The sequence below is a fragment of the Pelophylax lessonae genome, assembly GCF_965119305.1.
Source record: "Pelophylax lessonae genome assembly, chromosome: 8".
Lineage (NCBI taxonomy): Eukaryota > Metazoa > Chordata > Amphibia > Anura > Ranidae > Pelophylax > Pelophylax lessonae.
In genome coordinates this window covers 95,880,633-95,895,538 of record NC_138775.1, presented here as the reverse complement: position 1 = coordinate 95,895,538, position 14,906 = coordinate 95,880,633, and the positions used below count along the sequence as shown (strand labels likewise).

At 48.2% G+C, this 14,906-nt stretch overlaps 1 protein-coding gene across 3 annotated transcripts in view; it reads left to right on the top strand.

The window, feature by feature from the left end:
• SUN2 (Sad1 and UNC84 domain containing 2) overlaps nt 1-14,906 on the top strand; it is a 304,040-nt gene that overhangs the window by 158,426 nt on the left and 130,708 nt on the right. For all 3 annotated transcript variants that reach the window (XM_082266172.1, XM_082266170.1, XM_082266171.1), the window contains exon 9: nt 3,817-3,959. In XM_082266172.1, coding sequence (XP_082122298.1) covers nt 3,817-3,959 — 143 coding nt within the window. The remainder of the gene's footprint in view (nt 1-3,816; nt 3,960-14,906) is intronic.

Here is a 14,906-nt window from a genome sequence, read left to right as displayed (position 1 = left end):
TCTTGCAAGTGTTGCACAGTGTTGCTGATTTTCCTGGAGATGGAGAAGAGAAATAGTCAGAGACCACACTTTTAATTTTTCTATCTCCATCCATCTCCATTGAAACAAGAGAGTCAGACACTAATATAGGCTTAAATAAAATGGTGGCTGGCTGGCACCCTGTAGTGGGTGGCTTTCTGGCTGACTGGCACCCTGTGGTGGGTGGCTGGCTGGCTTGCATCCTGTGGCGGGTGGGTGGGTGGCTGGCTGGCTGGCACCCTGTGGTGGGTGGCTGACTGGCTTGCACCCTGTGGTGGGTGGATGGCCAGCTGACACCCTGTGGTTGTTGGCTGGCTGGGACCCTGTGGTGGATGGCTGGCTGGCACACTGTGGTGGGTAGCTGGCTGGCACCATGTGGTAGGTGGCTGGCTGGCTGACACCCTGTGGTGGGTGGCTGTCTGGCACCCTGTGGTAGGTGGCTGGCTGGCTTGCAGCCTGTGGTGGGTGGCTGGCTGGCACCCTGTGGTGGGTAGCTATCTGGTTTGCACCCTGTGGTGGTTGGCTGGCTGGCACCCTTTGGTGGGTGGGTGTCTGGCACCCTGTGGTGGGTGAGTGGCTGGCTGGCTGGCAACCTGTGGTGGGTGGGTGGCTGGCTGGCTTGCACCCTGTGGTGGGTGGGTGGGTGGCTGTCTGGCACCCTGTGGTGGGTGGGTGGGTGGCTGACTGGCACCCTGTGGTGGGTGGCTGGCTGGCACCCTGTGGTGGGTGGGTGGCTGGCTGACACCCTGTTGTGGGTGGGTGGCTGGCTGGCACCCTTTCGTGGCTTGCCGGCACCGGGTGGGTGGGTGTCACCCTGGCTGGCACCCTTTGGTGGGTGGCACCCTGGCTGGCACCCTGTGGTGGCTGCCTGGCTGGCATCACTTTGATTGCTGTCTGGCACCCTTTCATGGCTGGCACCGGGTGGGTGGCACACTGGCTGGCTGGCACCCTTTGGTGGCTGGCTGGTAGTGGCACCCTGTGGTGGCTGCTGGCACCGCTTTGATGGCTGGCTGGCACCCTTTCGTGGCTGGCTGGCACCGGGTGGGTGGGTGGCTGGCTGTCTTTTTGTGGCTGGCTGGCACCCTTTGGTGGCTGGCACCCTTTTGTGGCTGGCTGGCTGGCACCCTGTGTGGTGGCTGGCACGTACAGGTCCATGACCTGTGGCTGGCTAGCTGGTACAATCAGGACTCAGGAGTCTCAGGACTCAGGCAGGGCCTGTGGCTGGCTGGCTGGCTGGTACACAGTGGGGGTGTGGGACTGGGTGGCTGGTTGGCACCGGGCAGCTGTGGTCGGTGGGTGGCCGGAGCGGCTGTGTTACAGAACAGAATAGATACAGAATGTGTTTCAGACTGTTGGTCACTGTTATCACTCACAGAACAGATACAGAACTTGTGTCAGACTGTTGGTCACGGTTATCACTCACAGAACAGATAGAGAACATGTGTCAGACTGTTGGTCACTGTTATCACTCACTAGATGTAGAACTCACTGTCCCGACCGACCGCCTGTGCAACATGCAGACTCCAGTGTGGCCACGGCGGGTAAAACACACTGTAACAAGGCTAAGGGAGGCCGTCTAAGAGCTGCCCAGTGCGGGGAGGCATGTGGTGCAACATACGCGATGACGTCACGGCAATATCGGTAAATCCAAAGGCCGAAACACATATCGGGGAAAGTGCATATCGGCCCCCGTTATATCGGCGTTGATCTCTAGTTTTAACACTATTACTTTAATTTTGGGTTTGACACAGTAGTATACCATTGGTAGCACAGGAGTACACCTACTACAGGTTACTTAGAATTATCTAGCAACGCTGTGGAGTATTAAAAACCTAGAGAGGAGTGTGGACCTCAAGGCTAGTGTAGAGGAAGGTGCAGAGACTAGGTGCAGGATCCAGAGATAGGTAACAGAGTTACAGTTAGGAGATGGGGTAGAGGGAGAAGCTCGCCCTGAATTGATACACCCTAATAACTCAGGAACATAATATACAGTCTGGAGGAAAAAAGTAAAGGGGAGACATGATTGAAAAACCTTTAAATACATCAGTTGGGTAAATAAGGTTCAGAAAGGCAGTATTTTCAATATGAAGACAAGATCAGGAACACGTGGACAGGACATGAAACTAGCTGGAGGAAAGTTCACAACTAATCTTAGAAAGTATTTTACTGAAATTGTAGTTAATGCTTGGAATAGACTTCTAGCAGAGGTAGTGAGACAGTCAACAATAAGGCTCCATTCACACCTGGGCGTTTTGAGCGTTTTTCAGCTCCAAAAACGCTAAAAAAAAAACGTTCCAAAACGCCCAACAAGTAAAACCCCATTCATTTAAATGGCCCCTGTTCACATCTGAGCGTTTTAACGCCTAAAGCAAAACGCCCAACGCTCAAAGTACAGGAGCTTCTTTTTGGGCTGATTACCAGCGTTTTTGTTGATGTCAATGCCTGCCTCCAAAAACGCCTGAAAAATGCGGTAAAATCGCAGTAAAAAACCACGCGAAAACGCTACACTCAAGTGTGAATGCAGCCTAAGTGGATTCAACCATGCTTGGGATAAGATTTATACTCAGACAAAAAAGTTAACAAAAAATAAGTAAAAACAAAAAAAATGTGAATAAAAACAAAATGGACAAACTCGATGGACTACTTGGTCTCTTTTTTCCGTCACTCTTATAAATATGTCTGGTTGAATGATATTAGAAATACAAGTAGCATAGATGGAGTAGAATACTTCCTCTAGTAATCACACAAATTATTGTTTCTGTAAGGGTGGGAGCAGGAATATAGACAAGGAGGGACAGATACTGGTGGTAGGGGACTTAACTTTTAGAAGTACCCATTATACTAATACAAAACAAATTACAGTATGTTCACAAATGCAAGAAGTCTGGCAAACAGAATGGCAGAACTGAAATTTCTATGACTTGAGGAATATTTTTACTTGGTGGGAGTATTCTGATTAGACAACTTGCATGACTGGGCAGTTAATATTCAGTGTTACACTCTGTTTCAGAAGGATAGAATTAATTGAAAAGGTGGTGGGGTATGCCTGCATATGAGTGATTTGAAAATGAGAGATGAAAAAAAACGAATGAAGAGTTGTGATACTGAAGAGTCATTATGGCTGGAGATGTATATGAGTGTATCAAATGCTAAAGTAATTTGAGTCATTTTATAGATTGAAACTGTTGGGAAACTGGGCAATGCTCTTATAATGGGGGTTCCAAATACCCTGATTAGACTGAAATTATGGCATTGCATATGAAACAAAGGCTTGTGATTACTTTGTGATAACTGGAACTTATTGCATGGCAATTTCATAGGTCACAATTTGGTATTTGTTCACCTTTGTTCCACTTTATATTCCTTAGGAGATTAATTCAGGAATTCATCTTATCACCAGTATGGGGCCAGGAAAGGTGTTTTTACCCTCTTGCAATAAATTGGCTAATGCTTGTAGGGGTTGCTTTTGACTTCCTGTGGAGCTGACACATAAAACTCACACTCATAGAGGCTGCACTTGATTTGCCTGTGTCTTTTTCAGCAATACCCACTACATAAATATGTAACTGAAGCTTAATTAATTAGGAAGTGTTAATATAATATCAATAATTAATAGCCAAATGTTAAAAATATAGACTGCTGTATCCCAGTACAAACATATTTGAATACTCCAAAAAAAAAAAAAAAAGATTGGATGCTCAGATAAGGGATCCAAGTTTAAAATATATAGCTTACCTGTTCACTGTTTCCTTGGGGGTTTAAGAGGATCTTTTTTAATTTAATGTATTCACTTATCAGGGTTATGGCATTTCTACCCATTTGGACTCCGTGGTTTGTTATCTGTTCCAATGGCTGCATTTTCTGGCTCACAAAAAGTTTCGAAAGACAGTGCCTTGAGAGGAGACAGTCCAGGACCCCAAATACAGCCTCTAAAATTCCAGGTTTGTACCAAACCAGCCTTTAATAAATTCTTGTAATTTATCATAAAATGTCAATGCAACCAAATCAAAAATTCTGTTTGGATGGACTCCAGCAGCCCAGCTGCTGAACAATATATTTAAAAGAACTTGCATGTTTGTGCCTGTGGAGGATAGAGCAAGGAGCACTGTGTATGGTGTGACCTATCTCAGGGGAGACAATAATGAACAGTCAGAAAAGTGCTCAGCCAATTAAATTTGCCGCAAGCATGCTTGACCGAAAATCAAAAGCCAGTATTGTGCAGGGGCCTACAACTATACAAATATTCTCCTAACGTGATTGTAAATGCTGTAATAAAAAATAAAAAAAACTGTTATACTTACCAGCTCTGTGCAATAGCTTTGCAGAGACCAGCCCCAGTCCTCTTCTTCTCGGGTCCCACGCTTGTGATCATGGATCCTCTTCCCCACTGCATACCCCCATAACAAGCCACTTGCTATGGGGACACTCATGCGGGCTTGTTCCCGAGCTGGCTCAGCCCCACCCCCTTCTCCCTCTTTACTGACTGTGATTGACAGCAGCAGGAGCCAATGGCTCCCACTGCAATGTCTGAGCCTATGAGACTGGGGAGAGCTGCTGCTCTTGTGCACAGCACTGGATCAAGATCAGGCTCAGGTAAGTATAGGTAGGGGGAGGGGCTGGGGAGCTGCCGAAAATGCGTTAAGGTAACAAGCCTTTAGAACCACTTTATGAGAGAAGTATGGCCAAAGGTTTTTGTCCATATTTCTCTATTGGTTCACAGAAGTACACTTACTTTTGTTCTTTTGGGACCCAGAGTCAGCTAAAAGCTAAAAGGTGGGGCAGAGCTACACCTTGCTCTGAAAAAATCCCGACAATATATCAGGATCCCCCTGGCTGCCTGACTAACAGCTGGCTCTGCCTTTCAGCACATGGCTGAGAGCCAGAGCAGAACACGATCACTGACAGTCATCGGTCTCTGCTCGGAGCAGACCAAGAACTGAGCAATTAGTAGTAATGTGATCTTTCAGTTCTCAATTTTAGAGCTGGTGTGGGGCAGCTGCATCTTAAAACTGATGCTTTTTTTTTACAAACTCCATCATTCTCCTTTAATGCACCTTTCAAGGAATCTTTTGTGTATGCATAATGTCTGTGGTAGTCAGCCACAGTGTAGCTTTTTGTTTTTTGTGAATCTTTTTAACTATTTTGCTACCCTTGTTTATTCATGCACACTTGGGCTCCATTTACACCCAAGCGTACTGTTTTCAGGTGTTTTTTCAGACATTTTTCAGGCATTTTTTGCAGGTGTTTGGAGGCAAGCATTGACATCTAACAAAAATGCTTGTAATCTGACAAAAAAGAAGTGCATGTACTTTTTTTGAGCTCCAGGCGTTTTGCTTCAGGTGACAAAATGCTCATATGTGAACAGGGCCATTGAAATGAATGGGATTTTTCTTGTTGGGCTTTTTAGGACTTCAGAGATGAGCGTTTTACGAGCTGAAAATTGCTCAGGTGTGAACAGGGCCTAATTCTCAAGTGATGCTTGGATCAGTTTATACTTTTTAAGGCCCGTACACACGTAGCGATTGTCGGCCGTAAATATTCGGCCGCCGAACGATCGGCCGATTGTCGGCTTGTTAGTATGATGCTTCCGACAACCGACAGGGAATTTTCGGCCGAACAGAATGTTGGCCGTCACCAGAACGGCCGATTGTTCACCAGTCAGTACAGAATTCGGCCGACAAACAGCAGATTAGCAAGACTGGGCATGCTCAGAAAAGAAAAAACACACGGAAAGTTAACCATCACATGACATCACTTCTGCAGTCGGCTGTTGTTGGCCGACAAAATTCGTGTGCAGTCTTTTGCACTTTTCAGCCGACAGGACAGCACCGGACAAAAGACGGCCGATCGTTCGGCCGACAAAAGCTACGTGTGTACGGGGCTTTAGTTTCAGGTTGTCAGGCAAGTATATCTCGTTCCCCTCCCCATCACAGAGGCTGTGTAGGTCCAGCTTATTTCCTTTGGCTATCTAGAATGACAATAGAGCTTAAAACAGGCACTGGAATGCATTTGGGTTCCTACATAGGCAGGTGCACACATGCCACTTTTTCAGGAAGTGTTTTAGAACATACTGGGTCAACTACTGGCATATGCCCAGTAGATGACACCATCTCCCAAAACTAATGGGAAAACAAAAAAAAAATTGAAAAAAGTTTTTCTCTTTCGTTCATTGATGGACACAGCTCCTGATCTTCCTAACCATTGGGTTATACTGCCCCCTTCAGTTGTAGGACAACTAGACTGAAAAGAAAGTCTGGCTATGCCTATGGGCAGTCCCAGGGGGTATACTCCCTCTCTCTGCTATAGGTTCCTTTTTTTTCTGCCTAGTCAGGAGAATCCTTGCTGGGATTTCTGGTCCTGGAATTTTTTTCTTTTTAGATAGATTTTTCTTTCCTGTGAGATCTACAATCAACTGCCAGGCTGGGCAACGGGCTGGATAATCTAGATTCAGTGGTCACCCCAGTCTGGCCAGCGCGCGCAGACCTCAGCTCCACGCTGGTCGGCTGCGACATAGCCCCACCGGACGGGGGGTGGCCTGCGAGTTAAACACCTTGCGAGATCGCATACGACCGGGTCTCAGCCCGAGTCCCACCATTCCTCCTGGCCGACAGCCCCCCCATTTCGATGGAGAAGGTTCTGTCTGGAGTGGTGCCCGCCTGGTTCCTGGTATGGTAAGTAGCTGCCCCCCCTCTACCCCTGAAGGGTTTTGGGCTGGATGTGGGCCTCTCCTTGGGAAGGTCAGACCCCAGGGTTCCCATCCTTCCTGTTAGGCACCCCCACCTCTCGGTGGTCCATGTGGGCCATCTCCCCCCCCCCCCTTCACTTGCGCTGGGGTTGTGGGATGAACTGGTCCAACTCCTGGGGTGGGAGCAGGGTGTTGTGCTGGCAATGGGGGCATGCTGCCGGCGACTGGGAGATGGGCTGTGATTGGGGCTCCTGCCATGGGGCCCCTTCCTTCATGTCCCATTTTCTGAGGCCTAGGGATCCATTCTGGGTCCCTGGGAGCCTTGTGGTGCCACATGGGACTGCCATTTTGCTGTAGTCTGTGTGCTCAATGCATGGCAGCCATGTTTGTGTAGTGGCCATTAAAATTAGTGGCGGCCATGACATTGGTGCCCTATGGACGGATGATTTCATCCCCTGGTGCTGACTCCTGGATCTTTTCCCTTCCTGATTGCCGCATGTGGAGTGCAGAATAGATTATTCTGGTGGCTGAAAGGGCCTGTTTCTGCTGGGTGGTAAGTCTGGTGGGGTCCTCTCCCTCTCTGCTGAGGATCAATAGGTGCTCTGTTACTGGCGACCGAGTGGTGCGGCAGGAGCGGTGGGGGTGTCCCTTAGCAGTATTTTTACACCTTTTTTTGTGAGGTCCCCCTATTGACTCATGGAGTCTTTTGGAGCACATTTCCCCACCTGATCCCCTCTTAGAGGCTGTGGGGCCCTCTGGGTCTTAACCATCCATCGATGCACCAACAGCGGTTCTGGAGTCCTTTGTGTCCAGGTGGAGGTGGCTTTTGGGCTGCGGGCTAGTAAAAAGCAGCTCCCCCCCCCCCCCCCCCGCCTTTGCTGAGCTGGTGGACCAAACAGGCTCTCTGTTTTAGCAGTGGTCCTTCGGCGTATTTTTCAGATGAAATGCTGGTCTGCAGACCAAACTTCTAAAAAGGCCTTGACTGATCTTCCTTTTCAAGGAGATTGCCTGTTTTTAGCTACCCTGGATGACCTCATTAAGGGTCTCACAGGGGGGAAGAGTACCTTTCTTCCGCAGGCTAGTAAGGGCAAGGGCCATCGTCGTAGACCTGGGCTATCCTTCTCGGCTCATAGGAAGTTTTTTTGTCCCTCAGGGGCAACTGACAAGGGATCAAAGCCTTTCCGGGCCTCCTCTGGTTGATCCAAGCGGACCTGGTCTGGCAAGTCAAGAGCGGGCTTCTCCAGACCCACATACAAGGCTCCTTCAGCATGGGGTGTGCCCCTTCACTCGTATCGGGGGTGGGGGGATGTCTTCGCTGGTTTCTGGACCCATGGACTTCCTTGGTACAAGACAAGTGGGTCCACGAAGTCATACGGTCCTGCTACAAGGTCGAGTTTCGCTCTTACCCCCCAGCAAGGTTCTTACCTTCCAACTTGCGCCTGCCCCCGGACCGCTTACAGGGTCTGTTTAGGGCGGTGCAAGACCAGTTACTTCAAGGGGTGATTTGTCCCAGTTCCGACATCGGAACGTTTTCAAGATTTTTACTCAAATCTGTTTACAGTTCCCAGGAAGGAAGGCAAGGTACGTCCAATCCTGGACCTCAAGGCACTAAACTGCTTTGTGCGGGTGCAGAAGTTCAGAATAGAGTCCATTCGCAAGGTGGTGGCTTTCCCTGCATCAGGGGGATTTTCTTGTCTCTATCGACATCAAGGATGCTTACTTTCACATTCCAATATGTGTCGGTCACCAGCGCTTCCCCTGCTTTGCCGTGGGAGAGGAGCATTATCAGTTTGTGGTGTTATCCTTTGGTCTCGCCTCTGCTCCTCAGGTCGTAACAAAAGTGTTAGCCCTGGTGCTAGCATTGCTACACCAATAGTGGATCGCAGTACTGGGCTATTTGGACCACCTTCTTCTGCGAGCGGAGTCTCCTACTGCTCTGGTGGACAACCTAGAGATCGCCATACAAACTCTGCATGAGTTTGGCTCGATTCTGAATTTTCAGAAGTCTGATCTGGTTCTGTCCACAAAGCTGGACTATCCAGGTCTGACTCTGGACTCCGCCTTAGCCAGAGTGTTCCTTCCTCTGGACAAACTCCAGAAAATGCAGGCTGCAGTTCGTCTTCTGCTGTCCAGCAGATGGTCATCCCTCTGGACTTGCATGCGGGTACTGGGCCTGATGGTGTCTACCTTCAAGGCGGTTCCGTTTGCACAGTTCCATACGTAGTCCCTGCAAAGGGAGATTCTGGGTAAATGGGACAAGAATCTGCCTCCTCTGGACAATCCGATCCGGCTGAGCCGGGGAGCGAAAGATTCCCTGATATGGTGTCCTCGTTCTCCGGCTCTTCGGCTGGGCAAATCCTTCTTTCCCTTGTATTGGACAGTGGTCACCACGGATGCCAGCCTGTCCGGCTGGGGAGGCGTCCTCGGCAAAAATTCTGCTCAGGGGGTCAGGACGCTGGAAGAGTCCAGACTACCGATCCATGTATTGGAACTCCGAGCGATCAGACTGTGCCTGGAACTTTGGATGGATCGTCTTCAGGGATGTCCAGTGCGCATTCAATCGGACAATGCCACGACCGTGGCTTATGTCAATCACCAGGGGGGCACAAGAAGTGTCCTGGCATATCTGGAGGTAGCCGGCATTCTAATGTGGATAGAACAGTTGATTCCAGTCCTCTCCGCCGTACACATTCCCGGGGTGGAAAACTGGAAGGCGGACTACCTCAGTCGGCAGAAGTTGGACCAAGGGGAGTGGTCCCTTCATCCGGAGGTGAAAAAACAAGAAACTAATATACCCATGGGACTTTGGAGGCAGTGAACAGTAGAGAAGTATAATCAAAAAGTTTATTAAATAGTCAGTAAAAGGTAATGGATATCACAATAAAATTGAGCAATACAGGGTCACACAGTACATGAAAAAACATGCAACAAAACATCCATAAAACTCTAAACTCTACTGGTTCTCAGGGTTGGAAAACCAAATAGTGGTAGGGTTCACAAGGATTTCCAACATGTTTCGGAATATATGATTCCTTCTTCATAGGGTGTAGGATGAGAGTATAATAATTCATTCTATAGGTACAATAAATCAGCATATTAGTATATACAGTATTGGAATAGTTCATATACATTTATAGACATATTCATAGAAAATCATGAAAATTAGGTAATGCAATTACTCACACTGTATACCATTGCTCATAGATGGACGTACATCTGGATAAATACAATCCTCCTTGCATATAAACCTCCCGGGGGCCAGTCAGAGACTGGAGCAGATGAAGAGTTGGAAGGAATAATAGATTGGGGGGTGCACATATGAGGCCCACCTATAGAGACTCACGAGGATCAGAAAAACGCAAGGACCCTCCCTAGTGTAACAAAAAGTTACAAAAGGAGCAAGAAAAAAAAAAAAGGGATGCCTAGGTAATTTAGTAATAACCCCCCCCCCCCTCCCATATTAATGGGAAAGGGTATAACATGGGAAGGGGATAAAATGGAAAGGGGGTGTAACAAAGAATGTAGGAAAAAGTAAAGACTTGCAAACATCCAGTAGCCTCGTGGAGGGTAGTGTGCTGGTTCACAGCTAGACTAAACCCAGTCCAGTCAGTGACCAGGCCCTCGATATACTGTATATAGGCTGATGAAGTAAAATGTAAGCTGTGGGATGGAAGTCTGTGTGAATGGAGTGTAGGTGCCTGAAAACCCAGGCACTATAATTAGAACTAAATATTCTAATGGCATTCCTTTGCCAGTGGACCTAAGTCCACGTGCACTGATGATCCCCCGGTCCCTGTGGTGTCTGATGCGGCCGCGCTAGCATCGCACAACCACAAAAGATGTCACAGGGCCGCCGACACTGGAGTGAAAGGCCGCAAAACATCTGGTGGAAGGGGAAAGAGTGTGCAGGCGCGAACCAGAATATCTGGCTGGGCAGGCGAACAGGCGGCTATGGCGAAAGGCCCAAAGCATCAGAAGACACTAGGGGCCTTTCCGTGTCGGGGAGTCCTAAAGGGGGCTGGATGCCACCAATAAATAATATATAAAAACAAATACGCAAGGTGCGTCCAATTTTGGACCTCAAGTCACTGAACCGCTTTGTGCGGGTGCAGAAGTTTCGGATGGATTCCATTCGGTCGGTGGTAGCATCTGTAAATCAAGGGGATTTTCTAGCCTCCATTGATATCAATGATGCGTATCCCTATATATGGGGGACATCAGAGGTATCTCCGTTTTTGCAGTGGCGAAGGAGCAATTTCAATTTGTGGCATTACCCTTTGGTAATCTCCTGTTGAGGGCAAACTCTCACCCAATCTTGTTGGGCGACCTGTCAATCATGGTCCAGACCCTTCAGGAGTTCGGGTGGACCATCAACTTAAAAAAATCTGCGCTGACCCCGTCGGTGCGACTAAATTACCTGGGTCTGACTTTAGACTTCTCTCTGGCGAGGGTCTTTCTTCCCGAGGATAAACTTCAGATGTTGCAGGGAAAGATCAGATTGCTGATGGAGAACAATCTCTCCTCTCTGCAGACTTGCATGAGAGCCTTGGGGCTGATGGTGTCGACCTTTGAGGCGGTCCCATTTGCTTTCATTCCAGGCCTCTGCAAAAGGAGATTCTTGTCAAGTGGAACAAGGATCCGCAGTCCTTCGACAGAATGATATGTTTGAGCCGACTCACGAGGTCAGCGCTCTCGTGGTGGCTTCTGTTGCCCGCCCTGAGCCAGGGCAAGTCTTTTCTGCCGCTGTTGTGGACGGTGATCACCACGAATGCCAGCCTGTCGAGCTGGGGCGGAGTGCTGGACAATCTCTGTGCCCAGGGAGTCTGGTCGACAGAGGAGACCTCTTTACCGATAAATGTCCTGGAACTCACAGCAATCAAGCTTTGCCTGCTCCACTGGACAAATCGCCTACAAGGTTCCCCGTTTGGATTCAGTCCAACAATGCCACGGCTGTGGCCTACATCAGTCACCAAGGGGGCTCAAGGAGTGCCGAGATTCTGACTTGGACCAAGGAACATGTTTCGGCTCTTTTAGCAGTTCACATTCCAGGAGTGGAGAACTGGCAGGCGGTCAAGTTCTGGACCAAGGGGAATGGTCCCTTCATCCAGAGGTATTTCATCTCCTGTGTGCCCGGTGGGGCACCCTGGAGGTCGACCTGTTTGCGTCTCCTCTGAACAAGATGGTACGAAGTTTTGTGGCCAGGGCTCGAGACCCTCTAGCTGACGCCCCAGACGCAGTGGTGGCTCCTTGGAGCCAGTATCGGCTGCTTCATGCCTTTCCTCCGATACAGCTGTTAAGGTTCCTCGGCAGATTGGAAAATTGGCAGTGGAAAAGATGCCAGTAATTCTAGTGGCGTCAGACTGGGCTCCCCGGTCTTGATATGCAGACCTTGTAAAGTTGATCGTCGAGCCTCCCTGGTGGCTGTGTCTGAGGGAGGACCTGCTGTCTCAGGGGCCGATCTTCCTTCCTGCTTTACGGGATGGCTGTTGAAGGCCTGGTGCTGAGAGAGGGGTCTCTCTGAGTCTGTGATCCCTACCCTGTTGAGGGCAAGGAAAGCGACTTCCTGGAAAATTTATCATTGTACTTGGAAGATGTATATTTTCTGGTGTGAATCGCAAAATTTGCACCCTCACCTGTTTTCGGTTGCGAGGGTCTTGGCTTTCTTGCAGAAAAGAGTTAAGCAACGGTTGGCCTTGGGCACGATCAAGGGCCAAGTGTCGGCCTTAGCTATTTACTTCCAACGCCCGTTGGCAACTAATTCCTTGATCTGCACCTTTATTCAAGGGGTGCGTCATCTGGTTCCCCCAAGAAGATCCCCTTTGCCTCCGTGGGATCTGAATTTGGCTTTGTCTGTTCTTCAGAAGTCTCCTATTGAGAATATTAGGGACATATCTCTGCCTTTGTTATCTCAGAAGGTTGCCTTACTGGTGGCTATTACTTCTGTAGTAACAGAAAAAAGCCGCTCAGGTGAGGCAAGGCACTCTGGTGCAGGTCGAATCCGCCATCCAGTCATCAAGTAATCAAAGAGAGAGTTTGACCGTTCTCAGGAGTAGATGAAATGGAAGTGTTTTATTCCCCATAAAACTTGAATACATACAGTGCATCACACAGACATGGGACAGGTTGACGCGTTTCACGATTCTACAGATCGCTTACTCATAACCAATGGTATGAGTGATATTGGTTATGAGTAAGCGATCTGTAGAATCGTGAAACGCGTCAACCTGTCCCATGTCTGTGTGATGCACTGTATGTATTCAAGTTTTATGGGGAATAAAACACTTCCATTTCATCTACTCCTGAGTGCGGCTACTACTTCTGCCCGCAGAGTGTCTGAATTGGCGGCGCTTTCCGGTCGTTCGCCTTACTTGGTCGTTCATAGAGATAAAGTGATTCTCCGATCTAATCAGTCTTTTTTTCCTAAGGTGGTGTCTGATTTCCATTTAAATGAAGACATTGTTCTGCCTTCACTCTGTCCTAAGCCTAAGCATCCCAAGGAAATTGCCTTGCCTTCTCTGGATGTGGTTCAGGCAATCAGGATTTACCTGTCGGCCACGGAGCCTTTTAGGTCATCAGATTCTCTTTTTGTCCTTACCGAGGGATCTCGTAAGGGTTTGGCTGCGTATGCTGCGACCATATCCAGATGGATTAGGCAGACGGTTGTTCAGGCTTATTCATTGAAGGGTCTGGTTCCTCCTTTCCCTGTGAGAGCGCATTCTACTAGAGCGCTGAGTGCCTCTTGGGCTTTTCGTCATCAGGCATCTGTTGCTTAAGTGTGTAAGGCGGCGACTTGGTCATCCGTGCATACTTTTTCAAAATTTATTTATTGGCATTTACAGATGCCTCTTTTGGCCGCAAGGTTTTGCAGGCTGCTGTGTAAAGGTACTTGTCTTTTTCCCTTTAAGGGGTCAAACTTTGTTCGTGGGTAAGCTCCTGTTGTTACTGGTTGAGCTTTCTTCTTACCCAGTTGGCTATGTTTTTTTAGCCTTGGAAATACATTAACTGTTTTTTGGTTGTGTTCTTCCCACCCCTCATGCCTATACTGCTTTGGGACGTCCCAGCGGGAAAGAAACATTGCTGCTGCATCTGTCAGTGGACGATAGAGAAAACTGGATTTTTGTAAGAACTTACAGTAAAACCCTTTGCTCTGAAGCCCATTGACAGACGCAGCACCCGCCTCTCTATTATAGGGATGGTTTATGTCTTCTTTTTACTGCTTGCTACAAAACTGATTTGAGAGCACAGTGTGTGGGGGGTTATTCCGCCCTATAGGCGTGTCTGAATTTTTTTCGCTGCCTACTCTATTCCTGTAGATGGTGCATAACCCAAGGGTAAAGAAGCATTGCTGCTGCGTCTGTCAATGGACTTCAGAGAAAAGGATTCTTACAAAAATCTGTTTTTTCAGGTGGGCTCCAGTTGTTTTGGTTGAGCTCCTGTTTACCTGGTCCACTATAGTTTAACCTTGGGAATTTCTTTTTCACTGTTCCCACCCCTCATGTTTAACACTACTTTGGGACTTCCCAATGGTTAAGAAGATCAAGAGCTGTGTCCATCAATGAACGAAAGAGAAAATGGGAATGGTAAAATCCATTTGTCTGATGTTCATTGACGGAAACAGCACTCACCCCTCTGTGGAGTTGTAATTCTTCTGACACTGCTTGTAACAAAACTGAGTACCTATAGCAGAGAGAGGGAGTATACCCCCTGGGACTGCCCAGACTTTTTTTCTGCCTAGTGTCCTACTCCTGTAGGGGGGCTTTATAACCCAATGGTAAGAAGATTAGGAGCTGTGTCCGTCAATGAACATCAGAGAAATGGATTTTACGGTAAGTCAAAAATCCCATTTTCTCTTGCGTTCATTGACGGACACAGCTCCATATCTTCTTTGACCCTTGGGTTATGCTGCTCTTCTGAGGAGTAGGACACTAGGTGGAAAAGAGTTTAAAAAAAAAGCTTGACTATGCCCAGTAGGGCAGTCCCAGGAGTTATACTCCCACTTCCTGCTATAGGATCTCAGTTTTTTTTCTGCCTAGTCAGGAGTAAGGACCTAGGTCCTTGCTGGGATCTATGGTCCTGGCATTTTTTCATTTTTAAACAAAACTTGACCTTCACCTGCTTCCTTTTTTTGTTTTCTTCTACAATCAAGTCTGTTCCAGTGAGAACTACAATCGACTGCTGGACTGGGTGACGCACTGGATATCCT